This window comes from Podarcis erhardii, assembly GCF_964252035.2.
Source record: "Podarcis erhardii genome assembly, chromosome: 10".
Lineage (NCBI taxonomy): Eukaryota > Metazoa > Chordata > Lepidosauria > Squamata > Lacertidae > Podarcis > Podarcis erhardii.
This window is the reverse complement of record NC_138500.1, coordinates 72,326,816-72,353,489: the sequence shown is the minus strand read 5'-3', so window position 1 is coordinate 72,353,489 and position 26,674 is coordinate 72,326,816. Positions and strand designations below refer to the sequence as shown.

Here is a 26,674-nt window from a genome sequence, read left to right as displayed (position 1 = left end):
TCTTTAGCAGAATTGGAAAAAGAAGTTTCAGGTTTGAATACCATAAAAGGTACATTGGCCAGGTTAGTGAAGACAACAAATTAAACTGTATCACCACAGCAAAGACCTACCAGCTGAAGTTAGTGAAGTTTTGAAGGTACATCAAGATGGGGATGGGTCTGAGCTCAGTAAGTCCCTATGAAATACAGTAGCAAAACAATTAAATGATATCTATCAAGATCTGAACCTGAACTCGGAAACTTGCTTTCACATCAGTATGAATGCTCAAGAGATGGGCTTGGAGGAGTCGCTTTTCATTCTTAACCTAACCCCTCTGGATCCAAGGCTATAGACAGGAGAGGAGTAAAGTGACCACCCACTTGCTACCTTCCAAGGAAATGATCTCAGCCCTTCACCTAATCTGATTTGTTCAAGCCCCAATCAGGCGTGTTTTGATGGAACTTTGGGGACTTCAGATTGACACACCATCTCATTTCCTGCCCTACAGTGAAGACAGGAGGGAAAAGCACCAAATGGTGAAAGAATAAAAATACTTGGAAAGGAACTGAACAAGGGGGAAAGTTCGAATTCCAATGGTGATTCTTCTAGGAAGAGGGCCCCAGATGATCTTGCGGTGATCATTCATAACAGGCCAGTGAAGAAATCCAGCAGAATAATGAAAACAGAATCTGAACTGATGAATGGAATAAATTTTGGTTTCTAATTCATATGTTTGCTGACAGAGAGCTGTTATTCAAATTAAAAGATTGCTCAAATAACCCACCCGCCCAATGGCAAGTTGTACCAACTAAAGCAGGGGTCTGCAACCTTTAAGACAAAAAGAGCCACTTGGACCCGTTTCCGAAGAAAAAAAACCTGGGAGCCACAAAACCATTGCAACATTTAAAACAAATATATCTCCGGAGCCGCGATCTGACAGCGGGCGGGAAGGTGACGTCGGGATGGTGCGTGACTAACGCATGCACTGCCCCCATGCGACGTCACAGCCAGTACAGCGCCCGCCACAGTGGGGAGTGTCGGGGCGCACAATGCGCCTCCTCCCCTCGCTAGTATCCGCCCCGGAGCCACGGCAAAGGTGTAAAAGAGCCACATGCGGCTCAGGAGCCGTGGGTTGCAGACCCCTGAACTAGAGAAAGAGAATTGCAATCTGGAAAAGGCAACTTGCGAGAAAAGAGCAGGAGGTTTTTGAGCCATAAGACTCCTGAATTTGTTACCCATCCTAATAATATCCAGATATGCTCCAACAGAAAAGAAGGGAACATTTGTGAGATGGATGGATGATAGATATAGATGGATAGATGATAGATAGATAGATAGATAGATAGATAGATAGATGATAGATAGTTAGATAATAGATGATAGATGATAGATAGATGATAGATAGATAGATGATAGATAGATAGATATAGATAGATGATAGATAGATGATAGATAGATATAGATGATAGATAGATAGATAGATAGATAGATAGATAGATCGATAGATAGATAGATTGATTGATAGATGATAGATGATAGATAGATGATAGATAGATAGATAGATAGATAGATAGATAGATAGATGATAGATAGATGATAGATAGATAGATAGATAGATAGATAGATAGATAGATAGATGATAGATAGATGATAGATAGATAGATAGATAGATAGATAGATAGATAGATAGATAGATAGATATAGATGATAGATAGAAAGAAAGAAAGATAGATAGATAAAGATATAGATATATATTGAAATATATATGGGTTTTTGATAATTTTATATATATATAACTTAACCATACTTGATGTTCCTGGTTTCGGATCTTCCCCAGCAGTTTCACCATCTCTGTGTACTCCATCAGTTTCATCTGCCATTCTTCTTTTTTTGGTATTTCTCCTTCCATCTCTGGGCTAGTAGCATTCTCGCTGCCGTTGTTGCATACATAAAAAGTCTTTTATCTTCTCTTGGTAACTCTTCACCTATTATACCTAGTAAGAAGGCTTTTGGTTTTTTAACAAATGTATTTTTAAACATTTTCTTTAGTTCATTATATAACATTTGCCAGAAAGCCTTTACCAATGTACATGTCCACCACATATGGTAAAAAGTAACCTTCTTCTCTTTACATTTCCAACACAATTTTGAACTTGTTTTGAACGTTTCAGCAATTTTACCAGTGATATATCATTTTCACATAGTTTTCTTTCAATGAACAGCATGCAGTAAACTTTATTTCTTCTTTCCATAGCTTTTCCCAAGATGAAAGTTGGATATTATACCCAAAATCTCTAGCCCAATGTATCATCACTGCCTTCCTTCTTCATCTTTTGTATGTCATTCTAAAAGTAATTTGTACATTTCTGATAACACTTTGACATTATTTTCCAACAGATCTATTTCAAACCTCAATCTCATTGTATCAAAACCATTTTTATCAACCTTAAACACATTATTTAATTGGTGATACTGAGGCCAGTCCATTAACAATTCTCTAATATCTTCAATTCCCCCCCCCCCAATTTTAATTGGTTTCCTGCCTCTATTAACAAATCTCTATAGGTGGCCCACTTGCCTCTCATATTTACTTTTTTTACCGAAATTGCTTCCAATGGAGAGAGCCACTATGGTGTTCTCCATTCTAATAAGTTCTTATACCTATCCCATACCTTGTAGATCAATTTTCTTATCAAATGGTGCAGGAATCCTTTATGTACTTTCATTTTATCACACCACAAATATGCGTGCCACCCAAATCTATTATCATGACCTTCCAGGTCTAGTAAATCTGTATTTTTTAACAAAATCCATTCCCGCAACCAGCAGAGGCAGGACGCTTCATAATATAACTTCAGATCTGGCAGGGAAAAGCCCCCTCTTTCTTTAGAATAAATTAGTAATTTATATTTTATTATTAGTTTCTTCCTCTGCCAAATAAATCTAGATATTACTTTCTGCCATTTGTTATATTGATCCAAATGCAAGTTTTGGAAGAAATATGCCCAGGTTAGAAGCCCTACACTCCTACCCTGCTAGCAATTTATTTTCCAGAAATCAAAGGGATTATCCATTAACAAATGCCCAGGCCTAGGGATATTTATAGAAAAGCAAATTATTATGCCTTCGGCTGTCCTTTAAGATAACATAACTGATTAGTAAATATCAAGAAAGGTCTTGCTGTTCTTTCCTGGAACCGTGTGGGTTGAGGTAATGAAAAGGCAGTCAATGATTTTATTTGTATTATTCAACAATTTTATATAATATGTTTGCAAGAGACTTGGCCCCCCTCAATATTTGTTTGAATCTCACAGAAAGCTGCCCTGGCCTGCATGGTGTCAGGAGATGCTGCAGAAACCAGCAGAGCTTAGCAGAAGGCTGCACCAGCCTACACGAAGTTGGGAGACATGTGTGATGTCATGTGATGCATTTCGCACATATGATGTCATACATGTACTACGTGTGCTGGGCCTCCTCAATCTTGGGGGCAACCTGATGAATATCTTGTGTGTGTGCGTGCGCGCGCACATCCACAAACCTGATATTCAATTTTTAGAAGACCAGTAACATGTTTGCTAGTCCCATAATATACAGTTACAGATGCTTAATGGCTCTGGCTGAAGCATATTCTTCAACCTTTCCCTTTTATAAGGTGGTGTTAAATTTGAGCCACAGGGTTATCATTAAAAAGGGCTTAATAGGTGTGGAGTACTTTAAAAGTTATATAACTGCATAGCCTGCAATCCAACACACACTTACTTGGGAGTAAGCCCCCCTGAACTCAATGAGGTTTGCTTTTCGGAGTAGGCATGATTTATGATTGCAACGCACTGTTGATTAAAATGTGAATTGATGTGGGGATTAAAATTAAGTTTTTAAAGAAAAAGGTTAAAGGGGCCAACACTCTTTTAGGGTGGAGGTGTTTTGTCGCAGGACACAAAATGTTCCTTTGACAGGAAATTCATGTCAAGCAATTGAGAAAGGCGGGGCCTCTCTAAGACTTCGTTCAGCTTCCTGAGTCCTCATTTCACCAAGAGCTTCAGTTGCCAGTTTTCCTACTCATACCCCAGAGAGATGGGGCAGCTCTTCCTCCTCTCCCCAAACCCACAAGTCAGATTTTTTGAGCTCTCAAAAGAGCCACAAAGGAAAACAGGGCGCAACAAGGGATTAAAGGTGGTGTCCCCCCCCCCCCCCCGCAATTACTAAATTCACTTCTCCACATTCCACATCAATTCATGGTGGTTTTTTTTTATTTAAAAAAGGAAGTCCTCAGTAATAATTATGTGCATCTTGTGCATATTTCTTTTAATATACACATCTTCGCAAGCAATTCTCACCGATATAATTTATTTATTTCATAAATTTGCACACACAAAAACCTCAAAGCGGCGTACCAGAGATGAAACAGCAAGATCAAGAAAAAAAATCACAGCCATGCTTTAAGACATACAAAAGTCAAAATACTAAAACAAATAAAATTTACCTCAGCTTTCTAAGCACCTGGGGAGGCCTGTCCAATCAGGACTGATTTTAGCAGGCAGCAAAAAGAGTACAGTGAAGGCACCAGCTAGATCTTAATAGGGAGGGAGTTCCACACTAAATGATTCAGTTCTTACAAATGCAGCAAGGGTATTCTGTGGCATCTGCAGTCGTGCCTGTTCTGCGGATTGAAGCGGTCAACTGGGCACATGCAGAGTAAGGCGATCTTGTAGGTAAGCTAAGGGCTTTGTATGCTAATAGTAACACTGTGAAATTGGCCCTGTAGCAAATTGGCAAGCAGTGCAGCTCTCTGAGCACACGTGTTACTCACTCACAAGGCCTCACTCCGGTCAGCAATTGTGCTGCTGCATTCTGCACTAACGGAAGCTTCCGGACTGAAAATGAGTTGCACCTGGTAAAAGGCAAAACTCTTTTAGGATGAAGGTCTTTTGTATCAGCGTCTTTTGAGCCAGTGTGGTGTAGTGGTTAAGAGCGGTCGACTCGTAACCTGGTGAACAGGGTTCGCTTCCCCGCTCCTCCACCTGCAGCTGCTGGGTGACCTTGGGCTAGTCACAATTCTCTGAAGTCTCTCAGCCCCATTCACCTCACAGAGTGTTTGTTGTAGGGGAGGAAGGGAAAAGAAGATTGTTAGCCGCTTTGAGACTCCTTAAGGAGAGTGAAAGGCGGGATATTAAATCCAAACTCCCCTTCTTTTTCTCCTCTCAGGACAATGTTCCTGCCTAGAGCTGAGCCCACAGATAATGTTGCAAGATTTGGAGCCGGGCAGCATCTCATGGTTAGCTGCATTCTGTTTTTGCATTAGCGTAGGAAGTAGGGATCAGGTGAGAGTTGCACAGAGGAGAGTTTCTGCAAGCTTCTCTATGGTAAAGACATAACCACACATAAATCCCTTTGCTTTATTAGAGCAGGAATGTTGTGGTGCAAGGAGGAAGGGCAATAGCACAGCACCTGTTTTGCAAACAGAAGGTCCTAGGTTCAAACCCAGCCTGAAATCCTTGAAAGCCACTGCCAGTTGTTGCTGTTGGCATCCCTCTGTCTTGAGAGACAATGGAGTGTGCCTCTGGGGGTGAAGTCAAACCAGAAACCAAAGTGACTTCCCCGGGGCACAAGCCTGGGCAGTGTGTCTGGGGTCCTGGGCTGCCCAGACAGCAAGACTCCCTTCGCGGTCTCACTGATGTGGTCCAAAGGAAAGTAGAGTAATCTGTTTGGCACCAGCTTGCCTGTAGCAGGCGTACCAAGCATCTTAGGGACTCCACTCCAGATTTGTGTAGGGTTTACTCCATGGCCTTTTCTTTTCCCAAAGATTTCCTCAAGGCAGCAGAGAGATAGGGATGGGGTATATTCACAATGAGGGGAACTCATGATGTGAACGTTCTGAATTCAAAAGGTCTGACACCGGGTTGAGCTGGGCCCATACCCCTCTGAACGGAAATACGCAGTTCAGACATTCTTAAAGAAGGCTGTGCTGTATTCTGTTCATCTTCTTTTGCTGTCCTTAGATTCTGGGTGACAACATACACTATCAGCAGAAAATGTACCCCTAGAGGCCCAGAAATACATTCTAGCCTTGGAATGTAAATGTTGTTGGCACTGTGGTCCCTGAAAATTATAGGTACAAAATAGCTTTAAGTAGTGCGCGCATGTGCGCGTGCACACACACACATATATATATATTCTGCACTGTTGTTTTACTATAAGTGTGCAATCTTCCTGTTTAAAAGACTGTGGAAAGCAAATCCTGTTGCAACTTGCAAGCATCAATATTCAGTTCAATCACCTAATGGACTGAGGAACAAATTTATGGAACATTCTGTATCAGCAATTGCCCCATCTACCCACGCAGTGATTCTTGGAAAGAGCATGTTGCATTGCCCCAGATGCTGATCACTATTAACATTTCCTTCAAAATGGAAACTTTGCACTGTTTGCCACCCATTGTGATGGCCTGGGACCCGGGCTCAGACTCAGAGCCAGAGGAGTCTCAGTCCGCACTGGATCCTTTGCCTCAGGTGGCATCTGAACCAAGTCTGGGGCCTGATCCTGAAGAGCCCCAGTCTGCACAGGTTCCCCTGCAACAAACACCAGCTGGGCCGAGTCAGGGGCCTGAGCCTGCCCTGGCTCCAGATGTGGGGATTACTTCATTGCCTCCAGCTGGGCAATCACTTACACCTGCTCCACTACCGGTTGGGTCAGGGGAGGCTGAGGCGGCCTTTGGGTCTAGTAACCCACCAACATCTCCCAAGCTGCAGAGACTCAGGTCTGAGAGAAGGAGAGACCTGAGTACTCACAGGAGGAGTGCTCGTCTTCAGGAGAGACAGGGGGTGAGTCACTGGGGGATCAGGACCAGCTGTTACCCTGACAGAGATAAAAGGCTGCTGGACCCTGCCCCAGGTTGTGGGAGCAGCGTTGCTGTTTTCCAGAACCTGCCTGTGAACCTGTGCCTGACCTTGCCTGGTTTTCTGCCTCGTGTCCAGCCTGGGCCCTATCGGACTGACTCCTCATGGAACCCTTGGATTCGGGACTGGACCTGGACCGTGTTGCTTGGGTTAACCCCGGGCCTGGCGCACCCATTAGCTTTTCCTGTGTACCTTAGGTAGTTGCAGCTTTAGGGCTTAGCTAGAAATGAGGAGAATCATTTGCACTGGGAGGAATACTCCAGATTTTCACCGGAATTAGCAGGACAGAGTGCACGCCCCTCTGTCTACTCTGAAATAAATCCTTTAGAATTCAATGGGACTTACTCCCAAGTTGGATTGCAATCTTCACCCTTTACCTCCAACAGCTCAGGTAGAAAACAGAGGGCCAGATCCTTACTTCTCTCACTGACAAGCACCAACTTTGGCAGGTGGGTGGGACAACCCACCTGGCAGTCATGTGACATCATAAAGGCATCAGGTAAAGGTAAAGGGTAAAGGGACCCCTGACCATTAGGTCCAGTCGTGGCCGACTCTGGGGTTGCAGCACTCATCTCGCTTTATTGGCCGAGGGAGCTGGCGTACAGCTTCCAGTTCATGTGGCCAGCATGACTAAGCCGCTTCTGGCGAATCAGAGCAGTGCATGGAAACGCCGTTTACCTTCCCGCCGGAGCGGTACCTATTTATCTACTTGCACTTCGTGCTTTCGAACTGCTAGGTTGGCAGGAGCTGAGACCGAGCAACGGGAGCTCGCCCCATCATGGGGATTCAAACCGCCGACCTTCTGATCGGCAAGTCCTAGGCTCTGTGGTTTAACCCACAGCGCCACCCGTGTCCCAAGGCATCAGGTAATTGACAGCAATTCCCAAACGCCTGGCACCCAGCACTGCTCAAAGGCTGTGCAAGCCCTGTGCTCAGTGCTTGGGAAGGGCAGAGCTGTGCACAAGCGTTCCCTACCTTGACGTGCTCTGCACCTGATACCAGGTGGCTCAAATGAAAATACACGGCAGACCAAATGGTGTGGAGGTTTTCCACATTCCAAGTTAGATATAGTTGTGTGGGTTGCCTGCTGTTCTTGTTTCAAAAAACAATATGAACATTTTGATTGACTGCAGAAGCACTTTGCTCAGATAATATTTGTATTGCAAAATGCATCTATGTCAGTGATCCGGCTGCATACAGTGTGTCAGTTTCCGCAGCAATTATCTGCAGGTGTTTATCCTGCCATCTAGTGCACAACAGCAGTATTTTGTATCAGATCTTCAGATCATTTAATGACAGATTTAAGTTATACAGTACAATTAAGTTGGGTTTGGTGCACTTGTGTAACAAACCAACTAATGAAACAAAACATGGATGAATGTGGTAAGAAAAGAGCTGGGAAAGTGGGAATGATGGTGAGGCTGTATAACTGCAGTACAAACAAATCAGGATGAAGCCTGACTAAACCTGGAAGAGCTCTGACTTTGTTTTTCAGGGAGATCAGGACTGTCTCTAATTCTTTTTTAAAAAAAAGACTCTTCTTTTAAGCAAGGCCACAGTAAAAATAGGAAGCTGCTTTAAACTGAGGTAAGCCATCAGTAAAGTCATCCCGGACTGTGGGGGATGCAGTGGCGTAGCGTGGGGGGTGCAAGGGGTGCCGGCCGCACCGGGCGCAACATCTGGGGGGGCGCACTCGCCGCCTCCAGAGTCGCCGAAGAGCCTCGGGGCTCAGCTCCTTTGGGAGGAGGGGTCGGGCTGGGCGACCAGGGGGAGCAGCAGGCGCCAGCAAGGAGGTCCGGAGCCGGAGCCTGGCCAGGATCGCGCGCAGGACGGGGCGCAAGAGGGAGGGGAGAGTCGAGCCTGTCCCCCCCGCGAGGACTGCTGCGAAGAGGCGGGAGGGAGAGGAGGCCCCTTGGGAGGAGCGGGCAGGTGCTGGGGCGGCAGCGCTGGGCGGGGGCCGAGGGGTGGGCGCCCCCCTGCGCAGGCATCGCCGCGCCGCCGCCGCGGGCTTGGCTGGGCCGCCGGCCGAGGGGAAGCACCAAACAAGGCCAGGATCCAGGCCCGCCCCGCTCCCCTTATTTGGCGCCTGGTTCCGGCTCCCGGGTGGCCTCCTCCCACCCACTCTCGCTACCAGTGGAAAGAGAGACGGAGGCGCAGCGGAACCCGCAGCCTTTGCAGGCGCCGGCCGGGGGAGGGGAGCGTGGAGGAGCCCCGCGGGGCCTGGGCCCGGCCAGCCGAGCCTCCCGAATTGCGCCCCGCAGCCAGGATCTTGTGGCGAGGAAGGAGCCCAGTCTGCGCCCTCCTTCCCCACAGAGCTGCAGAGGGAAATCAAGGTTCTCCTGCTAGTTTCTCTTCTTCTCTTCCCCACACTGCGTTGCAACCGTGCCCCCAGCGGCGGCAGGTTAGGGGTTAGGGGCGCAAATTACTTGCCTTGCCCCGGGTTATGGGGCGCAAATTACTTGCCTTGCCCCGGGTGCTGACAACCCACGCTACGCCGCTGGGGGGATGCTTGGCAAATTTAATCTTTGTGAATTCTCATCCAGATTGATGGGCAAAGATAGGGTTGCCATACGCCTGGAATTTCCTGGACATAGCTGGGATTCAGTCGTCGGAAACAATGTCCGGCCGCAAATTGCTCAAATGTCCGGGTTTTCACTTTTTGGAATATGTGTCCGGATTTTCACTTATTGAAGGAGGGCAACCCTGGACAAATGTGCATACCAGAACTTTGTTACATGCTGTTCTAACCCAGTTCTTGACCCAAATGAGCTCTCAAAATGCATTTGAAAATGTGTATTTTGAGAGAAAGCAACATAGAAAAACACAGTCTCGGGGGCTTCCAACACTTGGGGCTCGTGGGCACATTTGCAAACCAGAGAGCATGTTGTGGGCATCATGCTCATTCTGCAACCACACATTCCCACTCTCTCGCCTCTCCCAAAATTAGGCTTGAAGAAAGCTGAGGTTCTAAAGCTGTTGGGCCAAATCTGCCATGTAGGGCTCCTGAGAAGAATGTGGCGAAGGCAGGAGACCAGGGGAGTGAGCCAGGAGAGGGGACCAGTCATGCCACCCACAAGGCAGGAGCCAGGGGAGGAAGGAGAGTCAGGGCAGTTGAAGGCAGAGGAAGATGCGCAGGATGTAGCTGAGGAAGAAGGGGCAGTTCAGGCAACGGATGGGTCAGTAGATCTCCCACCTTCCCCCACCCCAGAGTCTCCTGGAACCAGGAGGGGCATGAAAAAGGCAGAGCAGCAATGACTTCCATACAGGAAACGTCTCAGGTGGTGGGCAAGCAGCCCATCAGAGGAGGCTATATAAACCAAAGGAGCAGAGGGGCCCCACTGTTGCTGCAACTGCTCCATAAGGCCCAGACCTGCGGACCACTGTCTACAGGCTCGAAGCAGGCATGCATGTGTATCTGGAGCACCACAGAAGCTGCTACAAAGGTTTCTCTTGCCAATAGACAGTAAAATATCAGGCATGTGCTTCTTCTTTATCTGGGATGGGCCATGACATGCCATCTCACAGACACTCTATCCTAAATGATGACATCCCAGGATCTCCAGGCCCATACTGTCATTTCAATTTGCTTAAAGTGAAGCCATGGAAAGATTTTCCAGTGTTCTGCTTTCAGTGAAAACAACCTGTGGCTCAAAATGGCTTTTGGTGCACCAGCCACCACATGGAAGAGAATAGAACCATCATTTCGAAATGCTATTTGTTCTGTAGGGGTTTTTTTTGGGGGGGCAGGGTTGTATGGTGTTTTAGATTTGCATGTTTCAAAGATGATAAATGTTGTTTTTTTAAAAATACACCAGCATTTCTGATAAGGCACCATGTCTGCAAAAAAACCAGAAACATTTGTTCCCAAAGTTTGACATGTGAAATGACAGGGTGGCTGAGAGTAGCAGGGGTGGGGGGTGGGGAGAGAGCTCTTTTGTGACTGACAGGTTTAACTTCTAATCAGAGGAAATAATTTTACCAAGGCTCTTCAACTGCAGAAGTTTGGGGCAGGGTTGTTGAAGCAATGCATCACTTTGGACTCAGCTAGATTGATAAAGAAAAAGCATTTTATGTGCGATATAACACTGTGACACCAGGTGGCACTGTGGAGTCCTGTCTTTCCCTGCTGGATTTCCCTATGTGAGTTTACAACGTGTTTAACTGAATTGCTTCTTTGACGTGGTCTAAATCCAGCCTTGTTCTTTTTTTCCCTTTTTTTTAAATGATATTTTATTAGATTTTTAACAAGAAAAAAGAGTTACAAAACGATAAACACAAAAAGCACAAGAAAAATACAAAAACCAAAATTTAACATAACAAGAAAAAGAAAAAAGAAAAATCCCTCTTTTTAATTTCTTATCATTCATTTACTTATTTTCCTGACTTCCTCACACCTCCCTTTTTGTATTCCATTTAAAAATTGGTTCAGCAAATTCATATGTATTATATCCTCAAATTTTCGTCTAATATCAATCCATTCTTTCAAATTCTATTTTTACCTTGTTACTAAAACCACTTCATTTCATTTCAACATCATTAACATTCAGAAATTTTACATTTAAACCATATTTAAACTTAACTCCTTCAAACCTTTCTGCTAAAGCCAATTAATTCCTTTCCAGCACATTCTAGTATTTCATTAGTGTTACACTAATTCCAAAAATAAAATAAAAAATATAAGAAGGAATTCTCATTCTAATTTTATCCAACGTCCCTTCTTCCTGGTTTCGGGTAATGTCAGTCCTTTCACCATTATATCCTGTCCATCAATCCGGTGTTCTAATATCTGAAGCTCTCAAGTCCCTTCTATGCCCCCTCTGTGGGTTTTCTTGTTCCTGTTTGTACTTGCACACATCCTTGTCCCTTGTTGGGTTCTTACGTAGTTTCTTCCCTTTCTCCTTGGGTAGTGAGTCTCCGGGGAATTCCATATAGTAGTATTCTCTATTTTCTTTCATCAGGTTGTCCCATTCCCCGCTAATCCACTCCCCTATGTTTGATTTATAATCCAAAAGGTAGTTGTTCCAGAAATAATCATCAGCTTGTTTCACAGTCCCACCGGAGCTAAGAACTTCCTTAACTCCAGAGTCTTGCAAATATTCTCCAAGTTCAATCTTCCAATGTTGCAACTTTTGATCGTGTGGGATTTTAAGTCTCTGTATCTTTTGAGGTGCAATCGCAACCTCTTCCATCTTCATCTGCCCTTGGACTTGCCCCATTAAACCAGTTTCCTGGATTGGCTGTTGCATGATTTCTTTAACTTCGTTTCCTGTTGGTTCATATTTGCTAGCTGCAGCAGATATAAAATCCAACTTTTCATTCATCAAAGTCACTTTCTCATCCAACTGCTGCAGCACAGCATTTATTTTGCCAAGGGCAGAAAGTAAAACTTCCTCCCTATTCATTTCTGTTCAAGGTCAAATAGCTGGTCCCACAGTCTAATTTTCACAGCTGTTATATCTTCCCTGTGAGTTACAGCAAACACGCTGGCAAGCTCCCTCTAGGGGACACAGTATCTATTTAACGTCCATCTTTAAAATGTATCCAACAAAGGAAAATTTACTTTCGATTTTCAGATACTTTGTTTCCTTACAATACAATACAAACAAGCAGAAGGCAGCATTAGAATTATTTTGTTTCTCTTTTGTTTCTGTCTGTCAAAGGTGTTCCGTTTTCAATTATTGGACATCTCCAACAATTTCTGTCCTGACGTCCCGTCCCCAGGTTTGGGACAATGGAAGCTTATATTCTTTCGCTCTCTCTGCAGGATTAAGAGGTCAAAAATTCTTTCCCCCTTTTCTCCTGCTGTCAAGGTTTTGGTTTTGGTGGTTATAGATGCAGGAAATTTCAATCTTGGAATCAATTTTCTAGGCTATTTAGCTTTCAGGATCTTTGCTTCAGTCTATTTACAAAAAGCGGAAGGCGGACTTCCTGTTTACACCTTCCCGCTTCAGTGCCAAATTCAAATTTGTTCCTTTGATCAAAGGAGCGATTCTTTTGATCTCCCAATCTTTCAATTGTCCTACTCACGGGTTGTTGTTTAAAGGTCGAATTGTCACAGGAAAGAGGACAGCGCTCTCCGGCATCAGCTGTGCAGCTTCGCTCCGCAGAAGTAGCGATTGACTCTCAGCACCGCGCCAAACACCCTGTCCCGCTCCGGAGCCCTTTGCAGGGTTCCTTTGCCGATCAGGGGGGGGCGCAAAAGGTGCCCGCCGAGTCCCACGGTCGCAGGCTTCACCCGCCTGTGGTTTTCGAAAGGGTCCCCGCTTCGCTGTAGCGGTAGGACCCGATTTCTGCGGGGCTTTCTCCCTCTAAGTTAGAGGGAATCCGCTATTGCCGGTGGCGCCGCCTCCGAAAGTCTAAATCCAGCCTTGTTCTTGTCTGTTTTGTGCTCTTTGCTAGTTCTGCTCATGGTTTGGGTAGCACTGGGCTTTCCAGTCCTCCTGCCTGGGTGCCACAGGCTCACATTTCTGCTCCTGTCAAATCTGCAATTTAGTTTATGTGATTTTTGGTGCCAGCTGAGCAGAACACAATCCTGAAGCTGTTTTGTTCCACTCATCTTAACTCTCTGGTCCCCACACTCCTCTTTCTGAAATATTGCAGGTTACTCTTCCGGCGCATCTCTTCATTGAATGCCATGTTCATCACAGAAAACCTTTCGCTCCCCCAAAAAACACAGGGAGAGAAGGGATACCCCCAAAATCCACTTTAAAGCACCCACCACAGCCCCCTTTCATCTCTTTGGCAGATTTTTTTTTTTTTTTTTTTTTTTTTTACATAGGGGCACTTCTTGGATGTATATTACTATACAAATTGCTAATAAACAATAGGGAAGATTAAGTGAGTCCTTTTTTAACCATTTCCAAACTGTAAAGGCTGCCCTTGTGAGAAAAATCACTACAGTTATCTTTCTGAAATTTGGCAGGATCTATCTCCTCCAAAGAGGCAAATTTCATTAGTTTCTGCCAAAAATGAAAGAATAATAAATAATAAAAGTACAGACAATTCATGGAACAAAAAACCCTGGACCTATTTCTCGGATATTTGGGTGGATGGAAAGGGCTACTGTGCCTGCAAAGTCTACCTAACACTCTAAAGGGGGGGAGGGGCATAGTTGTTTCTAGATTTCCCTTTACTGCATTGGGAAGTCACCAAACTTTGCTTTTCGAAACTAGGATTTGGGTGTGGAGTGAAACCAAACCAGGCAGCTTCTGAAGCACCAGACCAAACTGGCTGTTTTCTGAAGAAGTGAGGTCCAAACCAAATCTTGTGGTCCGTTTGTAATTTTGAAAAATAAATGAAGCCCCCAGATATGCTTATCACTGCATTGGGCTTTCAAACAATGCAAATAAGGATGCAAAACCTCAGTGGCGTAGGATGACTGGTAGCAAGGCAAGCAAGGCAGGGGCAATTGCCACTCACAGAGCAGGCTGCTTGTATACTGCTGGGATTCCAGGTCTCCATTCCTGTGCAAAGGCCCAGCTCCCGCTCTTGTTGTGCACTGAATATTGCCTTCCATTGACAGCAGTGGCTAAGAGGGTCACTCTGATCCTAAACCTCTCCTGCCTTGGGGGACACCTTCAGGAGAAGAAAAGGCTAAGGAGTAAACCCTACACAAATCCAAGGGGCATTGTACGCCTCCTTCTGGCAACTCCTGCAGCCAAGCTGGTGCCAAACAGATTACTCTGCTTTCCTTTGGACCACTTCAGTGAGGCCAAGAAGGGGGTCGTGTTGTCTGGGCAGCCCAGGACCCCCAGATACACTGCCCAGGCTTGTGCCCCAGGGAGGTCACTTCAGTGCTACTGACCCAGTGGTTTGACCTCACCCCAGAGGCATACTCCATTGCTTCATGAGACAGTGGAATGCCAACAACGTCAAGTATAGGTGTTGGACCAATGACGTTGTCACTTTCCCACATGAATACCACCTTTTCTCCTTCTGGATGAGATTTGCAAGAGAAGCAACTGCCTCATTCGCCACATGCATGCAGAGCAGCATGGGAAGGAAGCATTTTGGGGGAAGACAGAGCTTCCACCCTGTTGTTAGGTAGCCTGCTGCCATAACTGTGAAGTTTAATGAACTAGCCTCATTGAACAGGGAGATACCAATGGAGCTTGAGAGCAGTACATGTGAAAAGGATCTAGGAGTCTTGGTTGACCACAAACTTGACATGAGCCAACAGTGTGACGCGGCAGCTAAAAAGCCAATGCAATTCTGGGCTGCATCAATAGCATCTAGGCTGGGCTGTATAGCATCTAGATCAAGGGAAGTAATAGTGCCACTGTATTCTGCTCTGGTCAGACCTCACCTGGAGTACTGTGTCCAGTTCTGGGCACCACAGTTCAAGAAGGACACTGACAAACTGGAACGTGTCCAGAGGAGGGCAACCAAAATGGTCAAAGGCCTGGAAACGATGCCTTATGAGGAACAGCTAAGGGAGCTGGGCATGTTTAGCCTGGAGAAGAGGAGGTTAAGGGGTGATATGATAGCCATGTTCAAATATATAAAAGGATGTCACATAGAGGAGGGAGAAAGGTTGTTTCCTGCTGCTCCAGAGAAGCGGACACGGAGCAATGGCTCCAAACTACAAGAAAGAAGATTCCACCTAAACATTAGGAAGAACTTCCTGACAGTAAGAGCTGTTCGACAGTGGAATTTGCTGCCAAGGAGTGTGGTGGAGTCTCCTTCTTTGGAGGTCTTTAAGCAGAGGCTTGACAACCATATGTCAGGAGTGCTCTGATGGTGTTTCCTGCTTGGCAGGGGGTTGGACTCGATGGCCCTTGTGGTCTCTTCCAACTCTAGGATTCTAGGATTCTAGGATTCTATGAGTTGGTTTGCCTGCTGACAGAGAGTGCTATTCCCCCCTCAATAGCAAAGGACACAACCAGACAAAGGGACACCCCAATCACCTTAAAGGTCCCACTGACCTCCGTGGTCTGACAGTTGTTGTTGTCATTAGTGAACCATCCAAGTATGTATATGACATTAAATTCCCCAAAACACAAATCCCTGCCCCAAAGAGCTTACAATAAAGAACCAGTATGGTGCAGTAGCTCTAGTGTTCGACTTTGGTGGGGGTGGCCCAGATTCAAATCTCAGCTCAATTATGAATTGCATTGGGACGATTTTCAGCCAGATATTATTTCTGCTCAGTCAAACCTACCTCACAGGGTTGTTGTGAAGAGTACATTTGGAAAAGGTAAGCCTTCTGTGTCATGGAATAAAAACACAGCTGAATAAAAAGCAAACAATGTGGGAGTTATGAAGCAAAAAAAGGGGGGGGGCTAAGGATAAAAAGGCATGGAGGTGAACACTACATGTAAGTTTTTTAAAACTTCTGTGTTTTAATGTTATAAGCTGCCCTGGGACCATAAGGTGATGGGTAGATAAATCAGCAGCAACAGCAGCATCTGACATGGTCCCTGATTTTCTCATTCTATTAAGCATGTGCCTAACTACTTTGATCAATGGGAATAAAACATACTGCTTTACTTTGGTTGCACCATATATCCCCCCTCCCCTATGAAATTGCTCTGCACCACAAGCACCGCTGGTGTCACACAAACACAGAGTCATCACATTCATTGCTGTGCTTTTTACACATGCTTTTCCAAAGGTAAAGCACCATTGTGGTACATTTACATTTCTGACATCATAGCAAGCTGACTTCATGGGCATCTACAAAATCCCTTCTGTCCTGTCCTCTGAGACATGTGACAGACCAGAAGCCGCTCTCTGGAGTGAAGGCAGCCAGCAGAAAGAAGGCTGACTAGGAAATAACTAAGCTCCATTGTAACACTTCTGCACTAGGCTCCTTGTGATTAGACATCACCAGCTTGCTTGGACAATAAGCTAATAATTTAGCTCCACAGTTATGGGCAGTGGAGTCAGCTCTGAGTCTAAAGAATCAGCCAAAAGGTCACGGGAACTTGAAAAAAGACTCCAAGAAGATGCCGTGAGAGATGCCAGGACAGTCAAGTTGCTCTTGTTGGGTAAATATGTGTCATTTCATTCATGAAACGGCTACATTAACCTTTGCATGAATGGGAGAAGTTGTTTGATAGTCAGAAGTGTTCTGAGCTCTCACTTAGGGCTTGCCACTTATTTTAATCATGAAATCGAATGATAGAGACTGATAGGAACTGGAAATGAGTGGTTTTTGTTTTCAGATATTTGCTGCAAGTCACAAGCCACTCATCAGCCTGGAGATGATCCAGACACTCAGACCAACAATGGAGATATTTGTGTGGCTGCAGCCTTCACAGGTGCGCTCCCTTGTTGGATCTGCATGCACAGAATGGATATGGATGCACAGTCCATATCAGCGAGTTTTACTCAGAGTACACCCACTGAGTTTTATTGTCCTTAACTTAGTCATGTGCCGACTTAGGGTGAAACTGAGTTGAATAGCATCCTTGGCAATGCACATGGAAGATGTCTATTTAAAAAAAAACAAAAAAAAGCTCGTGGTATAAATGTGCATTTCCTCCTGCATCACAATGGGCCAAGCAAATGACAGTGCATGGATGATTCTGGGACAGGGCCATAGAGTTCAGTTCCAGAGAATGTTCAGAGTGGATGGCCCCTGTAGCCTTGATATGATATAAATCAGGAAAAGAATGTGCACACAGGAAAAGAAACATGTTTCAATAAATCTAAAGAGACTTGCTTGCAGATCATATTAGCCAAATTGTGACTGTTGATTAATATGGTTTCCTGGGATATGAAAATGTGAATTTGTGAATAGAACAAATTGTGAACAGTATACTGTCGGGATAATTATCTGATAGTAAAACTGTCTGCTTTTGGGGGGAATATATAGCATATCACCTAAAATACATTCTAAAAAATTAAAAGCTAGCACTTGTAAATGTTTTTAATGGTTTCTCTGATTAATAATAATTTTTAAAAAACACCAGATGCTACTGGTTAGTTTTATAGTTTTATAAAGCCGTTACAGCTTGTTGAATCAAACACTTAACAGATGATATAGTGAGGGGAAATGCACATTCTGCCTGCAGCTTAAAAAATCTTCAGCTCAAAATATTTTGCTCAAAAGCTGCTAACTGCAGTCCTGAAAATCTTTATAGGCATGTTTAAAACCAGGAAGCATTCAGGCTGGAGCTCCATGGAAATGAATGGGAGTGCCACATGTGGATCAGAGTAGTGTTTGTTGATGTTTCAGTAACTTCAGCTGATCCTGGGTCATTTTAAAAAAATTATTATTATTTTGCAGTACTAAGGATGTGTGGAAACCTTGTAAATTTCACTAGTCTTAGACCTTTTGCTTCTTTAGAATTCCCAATCAGATTTGCCTTGAAATGTTTGCTTTATGTGAACCTTGATGGGATGGGAGAGGGGTGCATTCTGTGCCACAGAAAAATGGGTTTGTTGGGCTATTGAAACTCTTCTTGCATCCTGTGAAATTTCTTCCATTTTTTGCCAGAGTAAGAACCTCCAGATTTAGGGGTAACTCTGGGACACTTTGTAGATGGTAATTATATTTCCTTTAGACAATTTGTGGTTGCTTCTGATTTTTTTCTCCTGTATTTTTTTACTTTGTGGTGGGTGGACACCAAAGAATTCATACTCAGTTTTCAATATTGCTTGCTAGGAATGATCTCAAAGCCAATTTATTCTGCAATAGTTTCACAAGGATTATCCTGAGCTCAATGCAGAAGGATGATTATCACACGCCCATGTCTTATTTTACCACCGTATTAAGGACCAGATGTCAGTATTGTTCCTGTAGCAGCAATAAAGCACCAGGGAGAAAAGATCAATGACTATTGATAAGAGTCCTGGTATACGTAAGGAAAACAGTACACTGTTTATATTGCTTCTAGTTCTGAATTTATGAAAGGGGTCATTTATAGCTGTATTAATTTCTGTCATTAGCATTTTTTATTTTTTATTTTACTTCAGATAGGTTGGGGGTTTTTTCCTGCAAAATTTAGGGAGTCTAATTCACCAGCAATCCATTGTCTATGGAAGACATGACTCTGAGGATGGAATCACACCCCAGGGATTTGAATAGAGTTATCATAGCTACCACATGGGAGCTTGACATTTGATGTTTCTTTCAGGCTGCTCACACAGACCCTTTTCATCACACACCAAAATGACGCCTGTCAGTGGAAAGGGGAATTTGCTTGTGGAATATTTATTGCCATAAAAAAAGTGGAGTGATTCCATCCTGAACTTCTGGAGCAAAAGATAAGGAGGAACTATACAGCTGTCATTTCATGGTTCCCTAAATTTTACAGGACAGACAGCTGCTTCCTTATCACTACCTGAAGTTTGGTTGACAGGTGCAGCAGAATCAGGTGGTAGAATCCAGACTCTACCATTCCAGGTTGCAACATCATTTTTTAACCCTCCTACAAAATGGGGTTTGTTTGTTTTCTAATCCCTACAGCTAAAACAGGGGTAGAGAACCACATTCTCTCACAGAGAACCTTTGGGAGCCACTTTCCCAAAGGTGGACAGAGACCAAGGCAAAAGTGGGTGGATCCAGAGGCAAATGTGGGCAGAGTACCAGAGGTGAATCTTCCCCTTGCACTCTAGTGTGGAAACCCACACTAAGCTGTGGCCCTTCCCCACTGCGCACTGAGAATTTCCCACTGTTTCGTTGTTGCATTTATTTCAGTTCTTTCAGCTCATTTATAACTTTCCAAATTTAATTCAAGGATGTACATGTGTGCATCAGCTGACCTCTGCAAAATTAAAAGTGTAATAAAGGTGATTGTACATATGGCTATAACAAGATGGTACCCAGCAGCTGGCAGGAGACATAATGTCCTCTCCTATTAGCCACTGGGAATTCAAATTTTTTTGCCTGCCTGAATTTGGCCAATCATAGGCAGGCCTGGAGATGGGCTTCTGGAGAGCAGACCTGATTGGTCCAGAGTCTTCACTCAGGTCTGCTTAAATTCAACTAAAATTTGGCTTAAATTCAACCTGCCTCCTCTCCTCAGTGCCACAGTTGTCATGTGATCTCTCACCCACACCCTTCCCTCTTTGCTTGTAATGTACCCTCTCATCAAAGGGTGGTCTTTTGCTACAACCTTGATATTTTTCAGCTGCCATATTTTAGGGCCAGGGAGGATTCCCCCCCCCCCGACTTATTGCCTCGTTCTGCAGGTTTTGCCTCCCTCACCGCAATTGTCACAACTTTGGCAGGGTAGGCATTGGGTATGATCCTTAGCCGAGGAAGGAGCGGAGCTTGTATGCCTCTGCCACCCCTCTGGGTTGTAGGGTATCCTGCTAAAGGAATCCTAGGGGAGGTACATCTGTCCAAATGCCCAGGCGAGGCTGAGGACCATAGCATTTGCTAGCGAGGTGATCCAGTCAAGGTTGCACCTACCTGATGTATGTCATAGGCTAATCTCATCCCAGGATTGACCCCAACAAATCTTCTGGCAGGGGGGCTGGATGATATGGGAGATACCCAGTTCCTAAGCCAAACAAACCTCCATCTGTAATTGTTAAAACTGTAGCCTGATTTAAACCCAAACAAGTGTCAGTGTGTCCTTTATTGCTGCAGACACAGCATTTGATGCCCTTTGGGGCTCATGGCACCTGTGCACACACTCTCATAGCACATTCAAGAGCTTCGACACACAACCTGGGAATTACCAACATAAGACTTACTGTAGTTTAGCGTTGCCATTCAGATGCCCAGGAAAGGGCTTCATTTGCTTATAATTTTTGCTGTGATTCTTGAGCCTTCCCTGTACTTTGCATGTATACGATGCTCATGTGCTCTTTCTGCTCCACAGTAAAAACATTGTGCCTAATGGCATATGTGTTTATTCAGAAATGCATTTGGGAAATAGCAGGGAGCAATTCTGAATTTGCAAGTCCCAGATGCAAAACTTTTGTTGACAAAAGTTGTCATTATTTATACAAACTTGGCAGGCAGGAACTTTGCCTAATCATGGAACCTGCTGCTTGTGTTTCTCTCGCTTTCTTACATCGTGGGTTTTAGGGATCACTTTCCATATATTTGGTCATTTGTCATGATTCATTTGCTTGAGTTAGGGCAAGCTACATATTACATGCAAATTCATATCATGAATCTCAGCCTTTTAAAATGAATGAATAAATAAAAGGTAACCTCAGCAGCCTCATATTTGGAGTGAAGCCATTTTTCTACTCAGTGCCTCCCTTTCACCCCTCAAGCTGCTCTCACCATCACTGCCACCAGATCAGAAATATGCTCACTCCTGTAAACACCTGCCTGGAACTCATGGCGAGGAAATAAAGCTGGAGAGGTGGAATGGGATGGCAGGGAAAGGGTTAAACATCACTTGACTTTCCCCCAGCTCAAAATCTCAGCCTCCAAAAGGTTTCTCATTTAAAAAGAAATAATACCGTTTCTTTGTTACATTTATTTTTGTAACATGGATCATTTGTCCCTTCATCACTCATGGTTGACTGTTGCTAACTTGCTAAAATCTGTTTTCAACAATATTTTTTGAGACTGTTCCATTCTAACTAATGAGGATGCAGGGCTGAAAACGTTTTGGAGGTCATCCACCCCAGTCTCCTTTCCCTACGACTTTAAACTAAGTGGGTCCTGAGACTGGGTCCGTTCCACTAAGAGTGAGGTCTCACATACATGCTGCAGTCCTTGAGTGATGGCTTGCTGTGTTTGAAAGCAGCAGTGTGGATGAACGCTACCTGCAGAACTCCCATATTGCATCTCATTCGGCCATTTCCGGTGGAGGCAATTCTGCCAGAAAGTGATGAAACACTGGATTGTATCTGACTAACATACTCAGAGTAGACCCAATGAAATCAATGGACTTAATTTCATCATGACTAACAATCCATAAAGTACATGTATGTGCAGGTGAGTCCTAAGTTTGTGCTTGTAAGTGAATACACTGGCAGCATCAATTTCTCGGTGCTTTACAGAGTGCCATAAACTGATATCTATCAGCAAGAGATTGAGAGTGAATGGTCATCAATAAGCAGATGACACCCTGCTCAATCTCTCTGTTCCATCTGAATTGAAGGAGGTGGCTAAGCTGTTAGACCATTTCTAAGATGTTGTGATGAGCTGGATTTGGGCCAATAAACTGAAATGGAATCCTAAAAGACAGAAGTGTAAGGGTTAGTTTTCTAGTCCAAGAGGTGAGGAGACAGCCTGTTCTGGATTAGGATTGCACCTCCCTGAAGGAGCAGGTCAGTAGCTTGGGAATAGTCCCTAGAGACTCAGTTGGCCTTGGTGACTGGGAGTGTCTTTTTCCAGCTCTGGTTGGTTTGCCAGCAGTGGTCTCTTTTGAACAGAAATGACTTGGCAGCTGTACTCCATGCTCTGGTAACTTCCAGATTGGCTGGCATTCCACCTAGACGTCCTCTGCCTCCAAATTTAAAAATTACATGGCTGCCAGTTCATTTCTGGGCCCTAGTCAAGGTGCTAAGGGTAGTGTTTAAAGCCCTAAACCATTTAGGCCCCAATATCTGAAAGACCATCTCCTTCCCTACAGTTTAATATCAGCAAAAGAGGTCCTCCTGGCAGCCCCACTGTCTTATAAACTTGGGTGGGGTGACCTGGGAAAGGGCATTCTTTGTGGCAACCCCTAAGTTGTGGAACTAGTTTTCCTCAAATGCTGAAGATGCACCTCTTTATCCTGACTTTTGAAACATGAGATGTCTCCCAAGGAGACCATCTAAACAGGAAATATAGGGGAGACAATGTACTGTAGTACTGGAAGGTACTGTCATGGTACCCTCCAGATGTTGTTGGACTACAACTCCCATCTTCCCTCACCTTTCGCTATCATGGTTGGAGCTGATAGGGCTTGAAGTTCATCAATATCTGGAGGGTATTTTTCGGACTACTCTGACATTCCTAAACTAGAATAGAAGGAATTTCCTCTTTTCCACTGCAGTTCTGTGAGTTAGGTCAAGAGATCTCTTAATACATATGCTAAATAAAAATGTGCTCAAGGTTTTGCATTAATGTCAGATTTATTTATTTTTTTAAAGAAAGAAAGCTGTACTTAAAATGAAATCCTTAAACCTGGATTGCCACATATGTCTAAAGACTTGAGGAGTCTATGGTGGAAAATGTTTAGATGTGATTATCTGAGATTTCTGGCTCATAATATGTGACAATTTAGGTTGAACAAAATGAGAAATCGTTGCTGTGCTTTTTGATTCTTCAGCTCCATAAAACTGCCCTTGCAATGGTTTCTCTGCCCAATCATTCTCTGTTTTGACTGCTTATGGCTGTCTTTTCAGCTACTGCAACATATAAATATATATATATCACTAATATTAAAGTGGGGGTTTTTTTGGGGGGGGGAAATCGGTCTGACAGTGCAGTGAAAGCCTTTCCATTTGATCCTTATCTACATCCACCCCCACAATCATATCAGAAGAAATCTAGGGAGTAGTAAAATAAAGGCGCTTAGAATTCTGGTCCAGCAGGTCTGCACTTTCCCCATACCTTCGCCCTGTAAGATCAAACACTTTTATTTGATGCTTATCAAAGCTTGATATGCTCAGAGTGGCTTCCATAAACTGAGTACTTTTGTTTGGAGTAGCTAAATGTGTTGTAGCTACAAATCAGCATGTTTCTGGAGGCAACCCATACTCCTCTAGGGTTTGCTAAATACCCTGGTCCATAAACAAATGTCCCCAAACCATGGCTAGCGCAAGTTGCCCATTTGGCTAAAGCACTCGCACTGCTTGAGGGACACACACACAAGCCTTGTTGGACCAACATGTGCTGGTGAAACAGAATGCCTCTTTTCCAAGTAGAAGTGTTTTTTTATTTTAAAAAAGCAAGCAAACAAACCCACCACTTTTGCATATTTTTATGTGCTTTTTTCCTCCATCACTTACTTTCATTGTCTCGTTTTCCCACTTGGCTCCTTTTTAACAACTTTAAATGTGACCAATATGTGCATGTTCTTTGTCTGCAGGAGCTGGAGAATCAGGGAAGAGCACTATTGTGAAACAAATGAAGTAGGTGCATCAATATTCATGTCACATTGGGTAGCACAAAGTGCTACATGAAGCACAATGCCAAAGGGCGTGAGGTGGGGGAGCGATCAAACAAATCAAGCTTGACAATCTAATCCTAACAGATACTGTACATGAGGATGTAAAAAAGCAATCCTTTATACCTCATTCACTAACCTGATGTTTTACCCAATATATCAATATGTGCTTGGCCTCTTCCATCTGAAGCCAAGGATACCAGTTTAAAGACAGAGGGACAGCTAAGATAGGTATTAGGGTGGAGGGGAGAGATGCCACACACACACACACACACACACACACACACACACACACCCTTTCCTAAAAGCTTTGCAGTTATTTTCCTGCCGTTGAAAGTCATATTCACTGCTCAATGTATTTATCAACAAAAACAAATATGCCTTTTTCTTACATTGGCAGGACTTTCCGATGTGTTCAATGGCATATTAGATCACATCTGAACATTATAATGTTTGTTCTCATCAAAGCACATGGAAATATGCATATGAGTACATCCTTCCCTTGGATCATTTTTTTTAAGGAGTGGCACAGGGCCAGGAAGTGTGCAGGTATCAGCAGTGGCGGAGCTTCATGCTCCGGCACCAGGGGGGGTGGAAAGCAGGCAGGGGCGGGGCTGGCGTACGTCCTGGGGCCGTGGCACGCCACCTGTGGGGGCGTGGCACCCAGCGCAGGTGGGGGGCAGCCACAATGGCACCCCACTGGGATCGCGCTGCCAGGGGAGGTGTGCTCCCCTGCACTCCTCTTTCTCCACCAGTGGGTATCAGGGCTGGGGCTGGATGATATGGTTCTGCTCAGCACTTTTCTTCTAGGGAAAAAGGTGTCGGTACTGGGTACCCCTGAGTACCTCCAGAAAGCAAGCCCTGGTCCTGTTGACTTTAAGCATGGGCAGGGCTCATGTTCCTCCCCAGTGACAGGTGTGCCAGATGTCATTGCTTAGAGCAGGGGTAGCCAATGCAGTGCCCTCCAGATGTTGATCGAATACAACTTGCATCTGCCACAGCCAGCATGACCAGTGGTTGGAGATGGTGAGATTTGTAGGCCAACAACATCTGGAAGGCTATTCCTTAGATAATGGGACATTCAAATCTGATTATGCAGCCATGTCTATGACTGCCAGTCTCTCCCCAGTTCCAGTTCTTAGAATCCTGCCCTCTCACCCTCTTCTTATTTTAGATTATTGTGAGATTTGTCTCCTTCTTTGCTTCCTAGGATCATCCATAAAGATGGCTATACAGATCAGGAATGCAGAGAGTATAGATCTGTGGTTTACAGCAATATGCTACAATCCATTCTGGCCATTGTCAAGGCAATGTCCACATTAGGAATTGAATATGGGAACTCAGAAAGCAAAGTGAGTATAATGTCTCTCTCAACTAGTATTATTTTGTCTCTGAACCAGTGTCACCCCAGGACACCAGTTTGGAATTCTCACATCAGAACCTCAAGATGCTCTAACATGGGAAGATTGCAGCCTTGCTCTCCTCCTGCACAAACTTTTCTTTTTTCTTTTCTTTTCATTTTTTGGTCTTTCACAGCAGTGCCATAATTCAGTTCACCTCTGGGAAGTGCAGCTGCCATTCTGTTGAATAAGGTCCGTTTCAGTTTATTGGCCCTCATCCAGCCATTCAAGCACATTCTCCCATTCACAAGCTTGCCTGAGACATTCTGCCCAGACAGTAACAGCCTCAGGGTCACCAAGTGACCATTGCTCTGAAAAAACCTTAATTCTCATATGTATATATTTCTGTATATGAGAACAAAGGATCTCATAGTTCTTGTGCAGACCTTTATTCTTATGCAATATACAAGAGTTAGGGTTAGACATGGGCAGACACGATCCAACTCCTTCAAATGAAAATGTGAAGAAGTTGTGGCTTTGAACAGACCTCATATTATTGCAGCAGAGATAAGACATCAGTGAGAGATTTCCTTATCCTTTTGAACACTCTTTTGAACATACCGTATTTTTTGCTCTATAAGACTCACTTTTTCCCTCCTAAAAAGTAAGGGGAAATGTGTGTGCATCTTATGGAGCGAATGCAGGCTGCACGGTTATCACAGAAGCCAGAACAGCAAGAGGGATTGCTGCTTTCACTGCGCAGCGATCCCTCTTGCTGTTCTGGCTTCTGAGATTCAGAATATTTTCTTTCTTGTTTTCCTCCTCCAAAAACTAGGTGCGTCTTGTGGTCTGGTGCGTCTTATAGAGCAAAAAATGTGGTGATTTCAATTATTCACATTCGGCTATGGCTGTCAGTTTAATCTGAAAGACCCATAAACCATTCAGATAATGAGTCAGAGCTGTACCAAAAAAAAAAAAAAATGCTAAGAAAGGATTGTTGCTTGCAGTCACAAGGTGACAGAGTACTTTTAGTGACCTCATAGATTTAGATGCAGAACTGTTAAGGGAGGCATTAAGCAAACCTGGTAATTGCCACGACCTTTCTTCAAAACAACTGAAGAACAGAGGTTCACAGCAGTCATGAATAAGGCTGACAAAATGTTGTGTTGACTGCCAGCTTGGATGGCTTTAAAAGAGAATTAGACAAATCCTTGGAGGTCTGGACTACCAGTGACTACAAGGCCTGATGACTATACTCTGCCTTCACTGATGGTGGCAGCATCTTCTGAACACCAGCCACCTGGAATCACAAGTGGAGGGAAGCTTGCAGGCTTCCCATGGGCTGCTGTGAGAACAGGATTCTGAACTAAATGGACCTTTGGCACAATCCAGCTTGGCTGTTATCTTCTTATAAGTTTATGTATGCCAAGACAGGCACCAGGGT

The 26,674-nt window shown here is 44.3% G+C and overlaps 1 protein-coding gene across 8 annotated transcripts in view; it reads left to right on the top strand.

Moving 5' to 3' along the window:
• LOC309351465 (guanine nucleotide-binding protein G(t) subunit alpha-3) overlaps positions 1-26,674 on the top strand; it is a 249,761-nt gene that overhangs the window by 24,064 nt on the left and 199,023 nt on the right. For 6 of the 8 annotated variants that reach the window (XR_014160849.1, XM_081879201.1, XM_081879199.1 and 3 more), the window contains 2 exons: positions 23,813-23,855; positions 25,101-25,242. Coding sequence is in view for 7 of the 8 variants with exons in the window: in XM_081879201.1 (XP_081735327.1) it covers positions 23,813-23,855; positions 25,101-25,242 (185 nt within the window). In the remaining variant the exon portion in view is untranslated. Of the gene's footprint in view, positions 1-6,677; positions 6,801-16,627; positions 16,865-23,812; positions 23,856-25,100; positions 25,243-26,674 lie in introns of those variants that run through there. The other 2 variants (XM_081879204.1, XM_081879200.1) reach the window with 2 other exon arrangements.